Source organism: Amphiura filiformis, chromosome 6 (assembly GCF_039555335.1).
Source record: "Amphiura filiformis chromosome 6, Afil_fr2py, whole genome shotgun sequence".
NCBI lineage: Eukaryota > Metazoa > Echinodermata > Ophiuroidea > Amphilepidida > Amphiuridae > Amphiura > Amphiura filiformis.
The window spans coordinates 32516399-32536311 of NC_092633.1; the positions used below are offsets into that span (position 1 = coordinate 32516399).

Here is a 19913-nt window from a genome sequence, read left to right on the forward strand (position 1 = left end):
AAATAATTAAACGAAACGGGTGAGAAATAATTTGAAATACTCAAGAAGTCACTTCAAGCTGTGTGTGTTACTAAGCCCCGGGTGAGTACGGTAGGCCTACCCCCCGATACCGGGTAGCCTAATGAGGGAATTCAGGGCCGCTGGACATGCGATGCTGCATGCATGTCACATCATCCATGCAGGACGCATTTCTATATAAGCTTATAGCTGTAGAACTGTAGGCCTAGGCTCTCACTACTAGAAGCCTACTAGTACTATTAAATCTCTTTTTCAGTGAAAGAAGTACCGGGGTAAGTAATCATATGTTTTAATTTGTCGTTTTTATTTGCCATATATACAAATTACCGAGTTGCAAAACTTTTCGTGATAAAAACTCGAACGGTGGTGATGCAACTGCAAATTTCACTTTTGCAAACCTAATCATTCACCTAGTTATGCTGCATATTCACCTCATTTTTTTCAATCTTAGTTACTAAATTTTAAAAATGAGCAAAAAATACCTTTAAAAATATCCAGGGACCTCAAAATAGTGAGCATCATATGTCCGCCTAACAACTACTGTAGGCCTACCGGTACCGGTACATCGCGTCAAGCGTCTTCACGACACATACCGTATCAACACGCTGCGTCAAACAAAGTCATCTTACAACATCGTGTATCAACACACTGCCTCTAACTCCTAAAATGAATAAATAATATTATAACAGATTTTAGAAGACCCCCTCCCCTTCCCTCCTAGGGGTGGGGTGTTGACATTCTTTTTTAAAAACAATTCTTGTTTTAGGCCGACTTTTATATCTCTTTCTCATGTTGCAATAGATTCACTGGTGACTGGAACATTTTACGTGGTTAGCGATTGTTTGAACCTGTATCAGTGGCTGTAACCACGTGACTCGTCCTTTTCTCACCAAATTGCCATCATGGGTCGCATGCACGCACCAGGGTAAGCGGAAATACCACGGAATTTAGACTATATAACATTATTATTTTCTTTTGACAAGCAATCGTCAGTATCAAATGAGTATAAAGAACAATATTTTATAACTTATTTGTAATTTAGTATGAAATTAGCTTGGAAAAAGGAAGGTTTTCTGAAGTGGATTTCAACATGTATTAATATCAATACTGTTGAATTCTGCTCTCACTGAGAGGCTAGCAGCTCCCATCTCTATCGCATGTCTTAGAATTGCAATACAAGGTATACAACGGAATTTAAAATTGTTCAAAATATACAACCTTTGCGCTGAAAGATACAATTATTGACTCATCAAATTAGACTGCGGAACTCAGTCCTCAATGATAGTCAGTCACGTATCTTTTGGTCGTTATATTATGACTATCATTTGTTGAGCCTTGAGGACTGAGTTGTTACCATACATCTTCTGAGGTGCAGTTTCAGACAATAGCTTTGGATTATTGGGGCAGAGGTTATCTTTTGAATTTTTCATGACCACTGAAGCATAGTCAAGCCTGTCAAGGACACTCAGCGTGAATTGAAAGACCATGTCCCTCGCCACAAAAGAATGTCAAAGGTCATACGACACCAATTTGGTGTCTCTCCGCGCCTCGAAATATGATGCTTAAAGTCTGTGTCTGTCATTAAGTCTAAATTATGCAAGAGTATGACATCATCACTTCAAGAAATGCCCTGGAAGTAGAGTAAATAAGCAAGGATGATGCCATGCATGGGTAAGCAAGTAAATCATCCAAGATGGCCGCGCCTAGTGCCGTACTATTACGCTGACTTTCGTATTCGGCGAGGAGGACGATTTCGACCTCCTGGTTTGTTTACAAACAGAGAGGTAGACAAAAAGCCGTTACGCTCGCAGGCCTCGAAATAATTTATTTTTTTTTTTTTTTATTTATTAGACTCTATACACTGGAGATTGCACAATATCATAATAACAGTTAAATATAAAATAGCAAAATACATTCTGAAAAGATTACAATAATATACATGTTTAAAATACGAATTAATACCAGTGCAGAGAATGGGACGAACAGGTGCGTATCACCTCTAAGACCATCCCACCTCAAGACCAAAAATAAGCCGCCCATGCCCAGTCCCCTCCCCCCTTTAAGTAGACCTGCACATAGTGCAGCTACATGAAGAAAACCACGTGCACGTACTGTTGGCTTCGAAATTTGAATCAAATTTTGAGTTTAAAAAAAGAACCGCATTAGTTTTAAAAATAGAAAAAGATAAAGAAGACCTAGTACTAGGAGGAAGCCGATTCCACAAAGATACAATGCGGTTGATAGAAGATGACTTGACTGCCTCAGTGCTACAAAAAGGAACCTTAAGAAGAAGAGGAGCAGTAGATGATCTAGTGGTGGGATGCCCTTGTCCAGACCCAGAGTTGCAAAATTTGACATATTTGTCAATGTCCAGGTCATACACACCTGTAATACACTTAAAAAACAATGAAAGGTCAAGCTGTTCCCTACGCATTGTAAGAGGGAGCAAGTTCAATTGGCACAAGCGCTCCCGATAGTCCAGATCAGGATAGTGCATAATGAATTTGGTAGCTTCCAGTGGAACATTCAAACTAGGATTTTCTGCTCTTTGCATGGTTTAATTTTTACGGGTCACGCGGACCCGTACCCTAGAAATGTGCTTGGTCCGTGCCTACTTTCACGGGTATTTGGCGCAAGGACGCGCCTTATTTCGAAAGCGCTATGTACGCTCGTCCAAACACTCAAGTATCAGAAGGATGGTCCACAATAGCGTGATTCACGTAACCTGAATAGGGATTAAAAAGCTGTCACGTAGAACCATGTGCTTCTATTGTCCAATTTGCCATCAAGATTTCATATGGAAACAGTTCAGACCCAGTACATGATCATGTCAGAAATTAATATTTTGTTCTGGGTCTGATTATTCGGACTAGGCCGCGCCCAGCCCAGGGGACGTGTGATGGCAAGCATGAGAAAAGAGCTGTATATTTATAATTTTTTTTAGCTAATTTCCACTAAATTTTTGACAGAAAAAAGGACATATTATATAAGATACATATCTAATATAACAGCCCTCGAATTAAGGATCTGAAGGGGCACGGCAACTTTTTTAGGGCAAGTTGATAATTGCCTTGGATTTTCACTGAAAAGGCAAGGCAGCACGGCAATTTGTAATATTTCAAAAGGGCATCAAGGCAACTGTTGAAAATTTGAGAGGGGCACCAAGGCAATTTTTCAAAAGCGAATAGATGCATTGCTGTCAGCTGAATTCGACACCAAAGTAAAATTTGACTCTCAACTTTACACTAAAACTAACCTGCTTGCTCAAAAAACCTGCTTAAATAATACAAAGCAATCAAAAATCAACAGTTTAATTTACTTAAATTTTGCGATCCCTAGTTCTGAGCTGCAAAACTGACTCGAAACAGCTGTAACTTTGGTAATAATATTGATCAAATTCGCCGGGATAAAAACTATTTCGTGCAAAACATATCTAGAGATGGGCTCACATGTACAAGATAAGACGATACGGAAGGGGATCGCCATCGGTTTGCAATGGGAAGTCAATGTTTGCTAATCGAGAGATCAATATTGATTTGCCCAGCGCTCGGATTTTGTTCACGACACAGGAAGCTTTAACAGTTACTAACAGCGTTTCCGATTGGTCGATAGTACGTTGAAGGTATTTCTCTGACCAATCGGGAAAATGAAGTCAGATTTCTAGCAACCAGATTAGGCCGTATAAAATTAATGTTTTGGTTCTCGTCCAGAGGATTTTCATGAATTGATGAGGGAGGGAGGTGTTTTTTTTTTTTTTTTTTTTTTTTTTTTTTTTTTTTTTTTTTTTTTTTTTTTGTTTTTTTTTTTCAATGTAAATTTTTTTGTCAGTTGTTTTTTGGTTTTTTTTTTTTTGTTTTTGAGGAAACGATGAGGCCTTTTTTTTTTTTTTTCAAATGTGAGATTCTGAGGGATAAACCCCTAGAGTACCACAAAAAGACTTGGAAGTGATGCTTGTTCTCTAATAAACTTATTTATATGTATGCGATTTCATAAATCATTCCAAAATCTAAAAAAACAAAAAAAATCTGACAAATCCCAGAAATTGAGGAGGGAGGGGACGAGAACCAAAATATTAATTTTACACGGCCTTATAAATAATAATGTATAAAAGCCGATGTGATTGGCTGAATATGTAAGCTTACGTAGGGGTAATGAATATTAATTGACAACAAACTATGATTGATAGCTGGGTTACGATGCTCAAAATAGCGATCGTATGTTCAAGATTTTCGATTTGATTTTCCACAATTTTTCGGGGTTTTAACCAGTACTTGTTAATTATTTTATAATGAAGGGGCAAGGCTAGCCGGCTAGGGCACCCACGGCAACTTCATTTAGGGGCACGGCAACTGACTGCCGTCGGTAAAGGACATATTTTGAGGGCATTGCGGCAATGGGGGTGGGCACCCACGGCAATATGCCGTCGGTGCCGTGGGTTAATTCGAGGGCTGTCTATTAAGCTGCAAGATTTTTTTATTTTCATGATTTTTAAATTGTTTGTGCCTTTTTTTTGTGGGCAAGTTACTTTTGGGCAGTTTTTTTCAGCAATGTAACCGGAAACCAAAGATTATTTTTGTTAGGCGATAGTACGCTGAAGGTATTTCTCTGACCAATCAGAAAAATGAAGTCAGATTTCTAGCAACCAGATAATGTATAAAAGCCGATGTGATTGGTGGAATATGTAAGCTTATATAGGGTAACGTAATGAATATTAATTCACAATAAACTATTGTTTATACTGTGATTAATAGCTGGGTTACGATGCTCAAAATAGCGATCGTGTTCAAGATTTTCGATTTAATTTTCTACAATTTTTTTTGGTTTTAACTATGTAGTACTTGTTAATAATTTATAATTGAAGGGGCAGGGCTGCGCACCGAAAGCAACTTCATTAGAGGGCAAGGCAAGTGACTGCTGTCGGTAAAGGACATATTTTGAGGGCGTTACGGCAGTGGGGATGGGCACCCACGGCAATATGCTGTCAGTGCCGTGGGTTAATTTGAGGGCTGGTGGATGTGGCTAGACTTCTCGAGCAATATCCGTATTGTTGCATGGGGGTCAGTCCATATGAAATCAAGGAGGTCCCCCACCTGACCCCCTCAGATTTGCTTTATATTTTAGTCATATGTTGTACCTGTTAAAATATTAAAAACCTGCAAATCTGAGGTCTGTAGCTCTTACGGATTTTCTGTGGCAGCCATTTCAAGTTGGAGTAGGGTGGTCTAAAATTAGACTCAAAAGTTGCCCTTTAAATAAATTTCATCTTTGGGAGTCTGTGACTTCTTTACAAACAGAGAGAGAGGTCTGAAACCTTGTATACACACTAACTGCATGCCCAATTTGTCAAAAAGTAAAAGATAAAAAAAATCTGTAATTGCTTGCGTTGTGTCACGGGGTCATTAAATATGCAAGAAAAAATGTAATGTTTTGTAAACTGGCAAGTTTAGCCCCCCTAAATTCACATTTTTTGTCAAATTAATTATTTTTTGTTGTTACTGATGCTAAATATAGGATAAATACAATACATATCCAAAAAATTGAGCTCACAATTCATTTACATTTCGAACAGCGCCCTCACAAAGATGAAATTTATTGCAAATTCAACATTTTCAGGGGACCCAAAGTCGATGTGGTCCACCTTCAAAATTTATAAAACATCACTTTTATATGACTACTAGTCTTAAATTACAACTTAGGTAAGTCCCAGTAATTGTCTAGGTTGACTTCATATAAAACGACAAGCCCAAAGTTGACCATTTTCTTATGATTGCATGTACTGCAAATGTGCCGAATTCGGTAGGTAGGAAAAAATTTTTATTTTGAAAAACATTTTGATCCATGAATGCAGACTATTATAGCCCTCTAACCCACCCCAACCTACAACATGAATAACTACTATACAAACCCACCCAAGCCCAACCAACCTTTAACCTAACCCAAAACCCTTGCCCTTTTTTTAAAAAATTTAATAACCATTCATGGTTGACCTAAAAAAAAAATTCAAGATGTTTTGTATTTTTAATATGAAAATTGATAATTTGTATCTAATTTGTATCCCGTTCATACATACCGAACATTCTGAACATGCTTAGCAATTCAATACAGATGAAAATAATAAGGGTTTACAATCAAATAACATTTCCACACCGTTTTCCTTCAAAAATTGGGAGAAAATGAGTAGGCCTACTTGTCGGAAGCAGCTCGGCTCACGAGGTCAACGGCTGGGAGTCAACGTGGGATGGGCGCAGGGTTCACAGTTTATCGCGTTTTCGCGTCCAGGACGCTTTTTGAACTCACTGGACCCGGAAAAAGTAAGATTATGTAACCTGAATGGGTCCAGCAGTCTGTGTTTGGACCCGGAAAAAATCCCATCCAAGAAATAGAAAATATCATCATAGATCGTCATTGCGCGATAACCCAGCTCAATCGGCTCACAGCACATTCATGACATTTTTAAACAACTTTTCATCCCGGCTTTTCATTCATAAATTACATACAATTATATAAAAATCGCTGCAACATGATACACACCTTATCGCTATTTCATGCACAGATATTTGATCAGAGATACGAGGGAAACTGTGAAAGAGGTTGACTTGCGATTTTTTTCGGATCGTGCAAATATTATGTTACAATAATGTAAATATGTCAACAAAACACGGTCAATTCCTGGAGACATATTGTAACGGGACCGAGCTTGCCCCTAATGTTTTGGTAAACGACTGATGGAGAAGACTAGCCTTATAAACATACAAGTGGTAGCGTAATACCCAAGACTAGAATTCTCCCCAAGATAGGTGGAATCAGTGATGCATGAAAGGAGAAGTAACAGGTAAAAAATGAGACTTGACAATTCTGTTTTATATTTGCTTCTTTTGTTATATCTTGTATTGTTATTTTGCTTTCATATTTGTATATCACATCACAATTCATAAATACAAGTAAACATTGGTAAATACACAATCTCTGTTGATGATCATGACGATATTTCCTTATTTCTCTCTTTTAAATCCAAATAAATTACCAATAAATGCTGCCGAACAGTACATACTATCTGCTTGAATAATCGAGAAGCATAAAAATACAATTTAATCAACAGAATCTCCCATCACATGACATAGTCATAGGCTAGGCCAAGGCCTAGTAGGCCTACTACAGAGTATCCATGCCTGTACACCAAATACGAGCTTGCCATGCAACAATGAATGCACATAAATACAGTGCATAATTTTCCATTGGATTTGTGCATGTGTGATGCGGCAAGTCACTTGCCCAAATTAGGCATAGGCGCTAGGCCAAATCACCGGAGTGCATAACACCCTGGTGTCGCCACTATTGTGGTAGCCAAGCTGCCCCTAGCTCAATCTGAGCTCCTGAGTAGGCGATTTGCTTTGGTTGGCAGTGCTTACCCTGTGGTTTCCCTTTCAGGGTTCGTGGGTGGACTAATTGTCCACCAAGCAATCTGATTAATTTGCGTCGTGCACGGCCTTTATATACTCTCCTGAACGCGATCATGGAACCTTTTGGCGGCTGCGTTCAACGCGTAAGCTCCGTTACTATGGATATCGCGCAGTCACTCCGCGTCAGGCGCTCACTTTCGAAAAGATTTTGAGCATGACGAAATCAACAATTTAATAACTAGAACAATTGCTAAAGTGTTTTTAAATCAGGAATCAAACTGATGACCCCCTTTTTGACCATGTAAAACGTGAAAATACTCAAAATTATCTTAAAATTCTACATCCTTAAACAATTACATCTTAAATAATCCAAAGTTTGATCAATAAAAGTCGTTTTAAGGAAATTTACAATTTTAGGAAAAACTTGTTTACGTTCAGACGATTGATGGCCGGGAAGTTTCAAAATGACAAATCTAAAATTCTTTGAAACAACACATGAAAAACCTGAATTTTGTCCTCAATATTTACTCATAGACGGTATGTAATACCTTATTTTGTTCCTGACAAAATTATTTACACAATATTATAAGATCTCTGCACAACTTCTAGCAGAATAGTGAAATTTTGAAGCCAAATTCGCACGTACGACATGACAAATTTTCTCTGCCGTATTTTCAACCCACGGCAAAAACTGACGATCGACAGGTAAACAAATCCAAATATTTACAAAAATATACCTTGTGCAGAGCCATGCAATCATTTTTAAATGCATAATAACAATCAAAAACTACCACGAACACGTGAGCATCGTCACTGTTCTCTAAATATGAATTTGACAAGAGCTAAACTTTCGTATTTCTGCAATGGACAAACACACAGGAGGTAAGCTTAAAAACAGGCCAAAAATCTGAAATCGCATTTTGGCTCTCCGTTTCACTACCCCCTCTTCGAGACTATTTCGTCCCGAAATGTAACATGTATAATTATTTAACTTAATTACAGTACAAAAAAAAATCAGAGCATTTTCTTGACAAACTTTAGTAGTAACAACGGTAAATTCACTCAATCATTGTTTGGTGACAGGCTGACAATAACATTGTCGTGACCTCGTGACCTCAAAAGTTTTCCAAAATTAATTGGCTATTTGGCAGATTTACAACTACATACATTATAAAAACAATTTCATTTTATATACAACTCTATTTCACATGCAAATTATATTATTAATAGGTTTACAAGTTTTATACAATTATTTCACAGCATCATTATATACTTATCACCTGGTTTTTATGCATACTCTTCTTTACCAATGAAATATTAATTTACAAGAACCATTTAATTCACCTTGGTGCACGTTTCCATCAATTTCATTTTCAAATGAACAATACCAGTTTTAATCTTGACTTTCGAGCTAATGAACAGAAGTCTGTCTCTGCATCAAGTTACACAAAACATCAGTTTAACATTTTACATTTTTGCCATCAATTAATGATCAATATATAAGTTCAGATATTATAAAAGTTCTATATTCCTCAGCGTCCTTTCTTCTGATGGACCTTGTCTTCAGTTCGATATCTTCAACATCTGAGAATCTACATTATCATACCTCTTTCGCAACTCTCATGAGAAACTGCCAGATTGGTTCACCGTCGATCATGAGAGAGGAAATGTTGACTCTTGCGCCGCCCTTACATCAATTATGCAAGGTGTAAAGAAACCATACATCATCGAATAAAACATTTGACCTGGTAAAGAATAACCATTGACTAGTCAAATATCACTTTCGCCATTCACTCTTGCACCTGAGTTCTAAAAAGTCCTTGAAGACTTTCTCAGTTGGTAATCCACCCAAGAGCGAAACTTGATTCTCTGTTACCGATGCGCCTACATAGTCTGACATTGCTCTGAAAACATCATGACTGCAATCAGCGAGTCACCGTCGCACCAACCAGAGTTCCAAAATCAAAAGATCTGCATAACCGGCCCGTGGTGATGCCTCAACAGTATCAGAAAGAAATAAGATGAGATCTAGTTGATTTTCATTCGTTAATCTTCTTAAGAGCACATGCCGTATACGACGAACTTAGCTATCTTCAGTAGATAGCACGTACAGATCGAATGGCTTCAAGGAAGCAACCATTATTGTAGGCTTCAAGTCGATGTCTGTTATTTAACTGTAGCTATCTCCGTCTCCATTTTGTTTTTCTTCATCTGTCTTCGTATCTGCAATATCTGACATTCAATTCAGAATTATGGCATGAAATCTCATGTAAAACAACATGAGTGCCCGACAGTCAACACTGTCCATTTTTTTTCATGGTGATGTCTCCATGCATATCCATCATTCCAAATGATATTAAGACGAGTTGTCTCGTTACAAAGTTAGGTGTCTTTCACTTTATCTAAATTAAGAAATCCAGAATATTGTTCTTTTAAAAGAACAAGAATTTCCCTAAAGACAAAACTTGATCAAAAGATTGTCATGTCAATACCGCTGCAGTCAGTAAAGTCATATCAAACTTCTAATCACGTTTTGACTGAAATAAAATTTCATTTATGAAGTTCTTTTTATTGGAGGCTGTTCCTCCCAAAGTTGAGTTATTATAATTACATAATAACAATAATGAGAACAATTATATACAGGGTCTACATGGAGAGTAGACAATCCGCTATGAAACACGTCTATATGATGATGATGTCGGCAAGGCCTATACCTGACTTCAACTTCATAAAACAGTAATTTCATATTTTAGCGGCAAGGAGTTGTGAGCAGGCAGTGCAAGACGTCGGTGAGCCCTTTTCCGGACTTCATACACCACAAGGATCAGTGACTATACGGCGAGGGCTTTTCCGCATATCATTATCCCATAAACACGATAGCTTTTGTCTCCCTGAATCTTCCTCGTAAACATGGTAAAACTATTTACAAATTATATACCATCAGACATCATTGCATAATGTCATGTAGGCCCTATGTCTGCACGATAACTGGTCACTCTTCCAGAATCATTCTGATGATGGCAAGTCTCCTGGTGCCAATGAGTTGGTGCATAGGCCCGATCGTGCCTATACCATCATGACCGTCATCAAGTAGCATAGCTGACTTCTTCCAAAGACTCATCTGCGATTACAACTTTCTTAAAGTGTCGGCGTATTGGCCAGCCAGATGAATTCCATTCACCCACGCCTATACGGTCAACTAATACCGTGTGATCACTTGGGGTACCTGCTAGTTGGCAGTCTTCCCCATTTATCAAGGGAGTGTCCTGACCACCAGTTAACTGTCTCCTTACAGCTAATCGTCTCCTGGCTCGCCTTCTAGATGATGGAGACTTTCGTGTCTTTCTCCCTTTCTTCTTGGAACTGCTTGAGCATGCCATCTGGCAGGGTAGATCATCACAGTCTTTCCCAATTAAGGGAGCATGCGGCCTGGCTAACTTTTTCTGGATCTTTAAGAAAGCTAACCTTCTCCTGGCTCGCATTTGTGATGAGGGAGACTTCCGGTTCTTTCTGGATGATCGCCCAGTCTTCTTTTCCACGTCTTTAAATTGCCCTTCAGCAATTCCATCTGCACCATCTACAGATGCATCATATTGATGCTTTCTGTACTTCTCAGCTTTGTAAACAGCTTCTGTTTCCACTGCAAACTTGATTGCATCATCAAAAGTAGCAGGTTTTGCACGCAGGATGTTTAACCGCAACTCGCTTTCTCTGATAGCACTTATGAAGTATTTCTTTGCTATCTCCTGTGAGAAAGGACTTGGTATTGTTGGTAAAGCTAGCTTGACTAACTTCCTGATGTTGTGAGCTAGGTCAGGCAATGACTCTTTTGGGTGCCTTACTCTGTTATTGAGTTTCACCCAGAATAGCTCTTCCTGATTTTCGGTTCCAAACCTCAGGTTCAAACAGGCCACAAGTGAGTGGTAATCATGCCGTTCAGTCGAATCCAAATATCCCAGTACACTCTGAGCAACACCTCTTATACTAGTTGCTAAACAAATGGCTTTGGTATAATCATTCCATTTATTCCATTCAGCAACAATTTCGAATTGTATCAAATAGTCTGACCAGGAAGTGGTCCCATCGTAAGTTTGAGGCTTTATTTTTTACTCCAGGCTGAGTGTCATTGCTAGAAAGTTTAGGCCTACTTCTCACTGACTCATCACTTTCATGAACATTAAATTCATCACCAGCTAATAATTCTGAGCTGGTATCGGTTGGAGAAGTATCAACACTATCTTCAGTCGCTGCCATAATAAATCGTGAGCCAAAATTTGTTAAAATTTTGAATTATCCTACCGCCAGACACCAGTTGTAACGGGACCGAGCTTGCCCCTAATGTTTTGGTAAACGACTGATGGAGAAGACTAGCCTTATAAACATACAAGTGGTAGCGTAATACCCAAGACTAGAATTCTCCCCAAGATAGGTGGAATCAGTGATGCATGAAAGGAGAAGTAACAGGTAAAAAATGAGACTTGACAATTCTGTTTTATATTTGCTTCTTTTGTTATATCTTGTATTGTTATTTTGCTTTCATATTTGTATATCACATCACAATTCATAAATACAAGTAAACATTGGTAAATACACAATCTCTGTTGATGATCATGACGATATTTCCTTATTTCTCTCTTTTAAATCCAAATAAATTACCAATAAATGCTGCCGAACAGTACATACTATCTGCTTGAATAATCGAGAAGCATAAAAATACAATTTAATCAACAGAATCTCCCATCACATGACATAGTCATAGGCTAGGCCAAGGCCTAGTAGGCCTACTACAGAGTATCCATGCCTGTACACCAAATACGAGCTTGCCATGCAACAATGAATGCACATAAATACAGTGCATAATTTTCCATTGGATTTGTGCATGTGTGATGCGGCAAGTCACTTGCCCAAATTAGGCATAGGCGCTAGGCCAAATCACCGGAGTGCATAACACCCTGGTGTCGCCACTATTGTGGTAGCCAAGCTGCCCCTAGCTCAATCTGAGCTCCTGAGTAGGGCGTATTTGCTTTGGTTGGCAGTGCTTACCCTGTGGTTTCCCTTTCAGGGTTCGTGGGTGGACTAATTGTCCACCAAGCAATCTGATTAATTTGCGTGCGTGCACGGCCTTTATATACTCTCCTGAACGCGTTCATGTAACCTTTTGGCGGCTGCGTTCAACGCGTAAGCTCCGTTACTATGGATATCGCTCAGTCACTCCGCGTCAGGCGCTCACTTTCGAAAAGATTTTGAGCATGACGAAATCAACAATTTAATAACTAGAACAATTGCTAAAGTGTTTTTAAATCAGGAATCAAACTGATGACCCCCTTTTTGCCCATGTAAATCTTTAAATTACTCAAAAACAGCTTAAAACTCTACATCCTTAAACAATTACATCTTAAATAATCCAAAGTTTGATCAATAAAAGTCGTTTTTAAGGAAATTTACAATTTTTAGGAAAAACTTGTTTACGTTCAGACGATTGATGGCCGGGAAGTTTCAAAATGACAAATCTAAAATTCTTTGAAACAACACATGAAAAACCTGAATTTTGTCCTCAATATTTACTAGTAGACGGTATGTAATACCGTATTTTGTTCCTGTCAAAATTATTTACACAATATTATAAGATCTCTGCACAACTTCTAGCAGAATAGTGAAATTTTGAAGCCAAATTCGCACGTACGACATGACAAATTTTCTCTGCCGTATTTTCAACCCACGGCAAAAACTGACGATCGACAGGTAAACAAATCCAAATATTTACAAAAATATACCTTGTGCAGAGCCATGCAATCATTTTTAAATGCATAATAACAATCAAAAACTACCACGAACACGTGAGCATCGTCACTGTTCTCTAAATATGAATTTGACAAGAGCTAAACTTTCGTATTTCTGCAATGGACAAACACACAGGAGGTAAGCTTAAAAACAGGCCAAAAATCTGAAATCGCATTTTGGCTCTCCGTTTCAATATCGCGAAAACACGTTTTTGCGGTAGTTGTATTTTAACCGAGTAAATATTACAAAATAACCAAATAATTAAATGATTAAAGTAGAGCATGTTATTAGGTAGTAATTGTAGTTCTTTTATGAGAAAGTCGGCCGATCGCAGCAAGTCGTCTATTACCCAGTAATTTGACTAGACTTTGGTAGGTTTTGGGTGCCGAATTCGGCATACTTTAATATTTATCGTTTGCGCCAGTACTGAAAATACATTTCGGTGTTTCTGAAGTTTCGTACATTTGGACCCACAAGAATCGATTTGGGACCCGCAAATTTCAACTAAATGGGATCTGAATGGGTCCAGCATAAAAAAGTGGACCCGGTTATTTGAGAGCAAACTGTGAACCCTGGATGGGCGCGGTGACATGCGCATGTACGCAACACTAACAAATCGTGGATAGTGTTAATTGGGTTCCAACGATTGTTATATGCCCTGCGTACTGGTCATAAACAGAATTTATGACCAGAAAAAATGGGTCTAAATCCAATCAGAAACGTTGATATATTGTATGTATGAACATGAGGTCATCGCAGATAATATTTCCCTAGCATATATTGAGCTAACTTCTCAGCCACTTGGTTTTTCACAATATGATGGAAAAAACAACCAAATGTTTGTTGGTTTTCGCAATTTAAATTTTTTTGAAACGATGACGTAAACATGCGTCATCTCTTCCACAAGTGATACACAGCGCAAGCCATCACATGCAGTCATGCATGAATGTGTGACTGACTTCATTTGCGCAAACGAGTGGCTTATCCTATAGTATTGGTACTCGAGAATCCTTGGTATCGTCTTATCTTGTACATGTGAGCCCATCTCTAGATATGTTTTGAACGAAATAGTTTTTATCTCGGCGAATTTGATAAATATTATTACCAAAGTTACAGCTGTTTCATCACTGTTTCGAGTCAAGTTTTGCAGCTCAGAACTAGGGGTTGCAAAATTACTCTGTTGATTTTTGATTGCTTTGTATTATAGACCACTTGACATCACTGTTTATCAACAAAGGTGAGGGACTCGTCTATCGATATGCTTGAAAGAGCCGCTACACTGTTCAATGGCTTTCTTGTACAATATGAAATGTGGCGGGCGATTTAAAATGCACATGCCCTTAGCAAACTACGATGCGTCACGCACACTGCAGGGCAAAGAACAATGGAAATTGTCATAATTTGCGCGCATACTGCCGGGCAATGACGTCACATGCCAAGTGGTCTATATAACCCTTACTGAACTAGATCTTGAAAGTCACCAATTGCAATCTGAAAGCTTACTGCAATTTGCAATTAAATGAAAAACAAACAAATATTGAAAAACCTGCAAAATATGCATCTAAAAATTACTCTGTTCTGATGTCGATGATATTCTTCACAGATTACTACGATGAATTATGAATAATTGCGTACCGGTACTAATTTTTTTATGAATGAAGATTTTTTATGAATGAAGTAATGAATAATAAATATTCATAGAAAATTTGTCTCATTGTTGTGCTTATGAACCATACAAAATATCCATTCCTGCCCCCACACTGTACCGACAGGACACATAAATTTAGTAATGAGAATATGAGATGTGAATTCTTGAATCATGGCGGACAGTTGAAAACAATCGCATGTGGGAAACAGAATCACCACCGTTGGTGGCGTATCGAGTACCTATGGCTGTATTTACAATAGACTGCGCTGCATTCCTTTTTTTTTTTTTTTTTTTTTTTGGATAAACTCATACGTTTCCATGCATGAAACCATTTTAAAAAAATCTATGACGAAACACATCACATCTCTAGTGACTGCCCTGCCCAGAGAAAAAAGGACTGCGGTAGTTGGATATGACCTGTGTGACCCACCATATCTTAACACATAGACTCAACCTCTTTCATCTCGAATCTGAGATGAATGTTAATGAAGTAAAAATCAATGTGGGTGGTAAATCTTAACCAATAACAAATAGGCAAGCATACATGTTTATGCATTAGCCCAACCCACTGTGTTCACTGAACCCAACCCACGTGGGGTAGCTCTATTCAGATTTCATTTGACAGCTTAACCATCGGCGTATCGTCTTGTGACGTCAAGCGTACTATACATTGTATTGGACCTTGTGCAAATAATACTGGCGCTGGACGGCTATTCAAACGGCTTAATTGGTAAAAACCACAGGATATGTGCATAAAAAGCCAAGACTGCATTTTTAATGAGGTAACATCATACCCACCCACTATAGAGTGCATAGTTCATTGTATATTCGAAATACAGTAGACCAGTTTTCTCATGGATATCTGAGCTGTTGAATCGGAACAGGAATGATGACTTTTCCATGGTCAGGTCAGAGAGATTAATTTAGGGAATGATAAATTAAACTGGTCTACTACAGTAGACTATATTTACAATGACAATAAACATGTCATGTTGTGCAAGATCTGTGTAGAAGCCAGGTGCATTTTCTGTTAACCATTGAAAAACCACTCGCCCATTTTGAGAAGCAAATTCAGTAAGTGTTAGTGTTTGCATTTTCTTGTCAAAACCGAACGCATTGCGTTAGTGCTATAAATTGGCATTTTACGGTCATTTAAACATGAAACGTGTAAACGTAGACACCCTTACTATTAACCCTCCTATCCTTGCGCGTCCTATCCTGACCATGTCTTGGCTCGTGGGATTTGTCTATAGGACCAGGACGAGCCATCTTTGGGAACAGGAGCTCATTTTAGCTCCTGGTCCAGGCCTGGCTACATGGACAGATTCATTTCTTAATCTCCAAACATTTAAAAAAATTATATTTTCTGCCAAAATAGGTGCACAGAAAACATCCTTGCATAAGCTTATTCTAGTATATTGAAATATTTGTTGGTAGATCGGTATGAAGATCGGCAACATAGGGGATTTTCCCCGATTCAGATTCAAGACTGATTCAGTCCCAGATCAGCGTATCTACCGATTCTGGATCGGCCAACACTAAGCACTATGTTACTGACTCTGTGTTCTCGGACAGAAGATTTAAGCTTAATGCTTCCTTCTCGGCACAATCTTGTGATGTAAATAATGCAATAAAAAGTGCAAGTGACTTCTGAACCTGATTACATGTATCTTTCATTCGCATAATTTCTCCAACTCCTGAAATTTCTTGAGGCAATCATTGCCATAGTCATTTCAGAGAATTCTGTACATGTGGTATGTTTATCCATTGTGATTAACTCCATGAATGAAAGAAAAGTTTAAACCAAAGACTTAACAAACACTTCATTTATTTATATTGTTTTGTTTTTGTTTGTTTTTTCAGAAAGGGTATCTCAGCCTCGGCTCTCCCTTACAGGAGGAGTGTACCAACAGTAAGTTGTTGACTTTGATGCCATTATGACATTGACATCCTTGCACTGAAGATTTGATATTTTGATGAGGTCCAAAGGAAAGAACTGAATTTAATTTATCTTGACCCAGTTTGATTATCACAAATTGTATACAATTTACACAGGACTTGAGTCCACTTGACAAGCTTTTCAATCTTATCTACCTTGAGCCAGGGCTGAAAATCTTTTTGATAACAAGTACTATACCATGTAACTTTTACATACCTAACTGACATTTCCCATTTTGATTCATCGTGAGAAAGGAATAAAACTAAGACATGAATTTATTACTAATTCTGTCATTAATATATTAATATTGTTTAATTGCAGTGGTTGAAACTCTCATCAGATGATGTCAAAGAACAGATTTACAAATTGGCCAAGAAAGGTCTAACTCCATCCCAGATTGGTAAGTTCTACTCTTAACCCTAACCCAACATGCAAATTGCAAATTTAATAAAAAAATTGTAACACAGTAAATGTTCAATCACTTTTTAAAATAATTTAAATGGTCCCAAACAGTTGTTTGTTTGTGTGTAGCAATGATATTTATATTGAAAACATTATACCTACATCTGGCAAAATGATTAGTGTAAATAAGTTAAACAATAGTTTTGTTTGACATTGAACTTGTCGTGTGAATTTTGTGGCTCATTGGTGCCTTTCAGACAAACTTTTCGCACAAAGTAGATTTGTAAATATTATGACCTTTGGGTAACCCGCACCAGAAATTCCAAATCGGGCACCTTCGGGACAGATGGGTACCTGAGAGCTCAGCCCGCCCAAATATCCCAGCTTTACTATTCATCCCCAAGAGAGATTTCACTCCCAAGTCCCAAGTGCTTGATTACAGGTCTTGTGTTTAATTGACGTAAATTCAGGGTCAGAAGTTCATGGAGAGCTGTGAGAATCCATTTATATTCTTGCAACACAATTCTGCGAGAATCTACAGATTCTCCTGCATTTGATTTGTGTAGAAACTAGAAATGTTTGCAAGAATCTACTTGGATTCTTGCAGTTCTGTTTAGGAGAATCTTTGCGAGAATGGATTCTCGCCAAGCTTCTGACCCTGTGTAATGAGAAATTTAAGGTGTAACCTCTGTCCTGTTATCTGTACCACTTGCAGGTGTTATTCTCCGAGATTCTCACGGTGTAGCTCAAGTGCGTTTTGTAACTGGCAACAAGATTCTGCGCATCTTGAAAGCAAAGGGTCTAGCACCATCTCTGCCAGAGGATCTGTACCATCTCATCAAGAAAGCAGTGTCTGTCCGCAAACATCTGGAGAGGAATCGCAAGGTATGTACATGTTGGCGAGGCTTTACATGGAGGGGCAAGCATTTTGTATTAATATTCCCATTTGTAAGGCCATCAAAACAAAATAATTTATCATTTCCCTGAACCATTCTTGTACATTAACAATGGTGAACAATTTATACAATATGCTGATATTTTCATGATTCTTAACATTGCCTCAGACATAAACAAGGGACCTCCGTGTTGTCAGCATAAATATTATTTGCATCGGTAATATGTTGGGCATTGTGAAAAATCTTTAACTTTTTGCTTTGGACCTCGGAATATCCGGTTCCAAAGGCAAAATGTTTAGGTTTTTCACAGTGCCCTCTAAATAAGCGATGCACAGTTATTAACCTATAATCGTTTTAAGGATTATGGACATGTATTATAAGAAACATAAAATAATTTAAAAATTATGTTTCTCATAATACATGTCCATGTAAATGTTAATTCAATGATCTTTTGGTGTAAATATATTACTCAATTGTCAAGCTAACCCATTATAATAATAATTGGTGAGAAAACATGCACAAGATGATGTAAGAAAAGACATACAGCCTACAAGTTGGTAATGTTTAAATTATGTATTTAATCAGTTCCATTTCTAACTGTTTTGTTTTGTTTTTGTTTTTTTCAGGACAAGGATTCCAAGTTTAGGCTTATTCTGATCGAGAGCAGAATCCACAGGTTAGCTCGTTACTACAAATCAAAGCGTGTTCTGCCACCTAATTGGAAATAGTAAGTAGTCGTCTTATCATGCATTAAAAAGGAATTTCACTTGGTTTCATTCTTTCCGATTTCTGGAGATGATCGGGAAAGTTGCATAATTTCCGATATGTTTTGATGCTAAAAACCATTTGGAAAATATTTTTTCCTGAATATCATCATTTTTAATACTCAATCTTTTGTTTTATAATGTAAATTCATTGCACATAGGGTGCTATTGTTTAAACAGCCTGGTTGATTATGTAATGTGCATTTTACATTGTTCCCCTAAAAGTATTGATGTATTCAAACTACCAGTATTCCTATTGCACTCCGTCATTGACAGGCAGGCCCGTAGCCAGGATTTATTTTTGGGTGTGCTGATTTTGAAAAAGCAAATGGGACTTTTTTGGCGTGTTTGAGCAAACTTCCACATTTATGGTGTAACTAAAAATTACTGTTTCTCTGAATTTTAGTAGGATGTGCAAGATCATGTCCAAAATAATGGGAAAATTATTTCATGAATTAATATAACCCGCCACTAAACCATATTACTCTTGTATTGTCTCTTTGCAGTGAATCAGCCACAGCCTCTGCATTGGTAGCATAGAATGGGATCAACATACATGTATCTATCCTGAAGAAATGGCCTATGGTTAAGAACAATGGGGTATTATAGATAAATTGATATGAAAGACTTACAATAAATCTATACATACCGTCTAAAGGCAACAAAAAAAAATTGCTGTGTCCAGATGTGTATTATTTTTGAAGGTGTTTTAAGAAGTTTTAAATGTGACAAATAAGATGACTATGCAAAGTTTTGAAGAGTTCACAATGATATATCCCTCCCCCCTTGCATGATTCTGCCATATTGGGTAGGGCCTTGAACTGCCAACACACCTGAAAGGAAAAATTACATTACTTTACTTGTTATTTTACTGGTTCAAATCCAATTCATGTCTGTTTCCAGTTCAAGGCTCTCCCTTCAAACTTGTGCAAGGAGCAAATAGACAGGATTTGAATGTGCATTCTAAGTAAAACTGCTGATTCTGGCCATGTAAGACCTGTCCAAATTGCAATTAGTAAACACGACCCTTTTTCACACAATATACAAAGGTTGGAACAATTTCAA

At 37.8% G+C, this 19913-nt stretch overlaps 1 protein-coding gene across 1 annotated transcript; it reads left to right on the forward strand.

Annotated features, from left to right (window-relative positions):
- Positions 1 to 835: 835 nt before the first annotated feature.
- Positions 836 to 19529, forward strand: LOC140155290 (small ribosomal subunit protein uS15). The gene is made up of 6 exons (XM_072178065.1): positions 836 to 943; positions 16711 to 16759; positions 17108 to 17186; positions 17904 to 18073; positions 18711 to 18811; positions 19355 to 19529. The coding sequence occupies exons 1-6, from the start codon at positions 921 to 923 to the stop codon at positions 19386 to 19388; spliced, it is 456 nt and encodes a 151-aa protein (XP_072034166.1). The 5' UTR covers positions 836 to 920; the 3' UTR covers positions 19389 to 19529.
- The last annotated feature ends 384 nt before the right edge of the window (positions 19530 to 19913 follow it).

Excerpts from the sequence above, each read along its gene's own strand:
- LOC140155290 (XM_072178065.1), top strand. The coding sequence starts at position 921 with ATGGGTCGCATGCACGCACCAGG. Across the intron at positions 944-16,710 it reads GGTCGCATGCACGCACCAGG|AAAGGGTATCTCAGCCTCGG; the intron begins GTAAGCGGAAAT and ends TTGTTTTTTCAG. Across the intron at positions 17,187-17,903 it reads TCTAACTCCATCCCAGATTG|GTGTTATTCTCCGAGATTCT; the intron begins GTAAGTTCTACT and ends TACCACTTGCAG.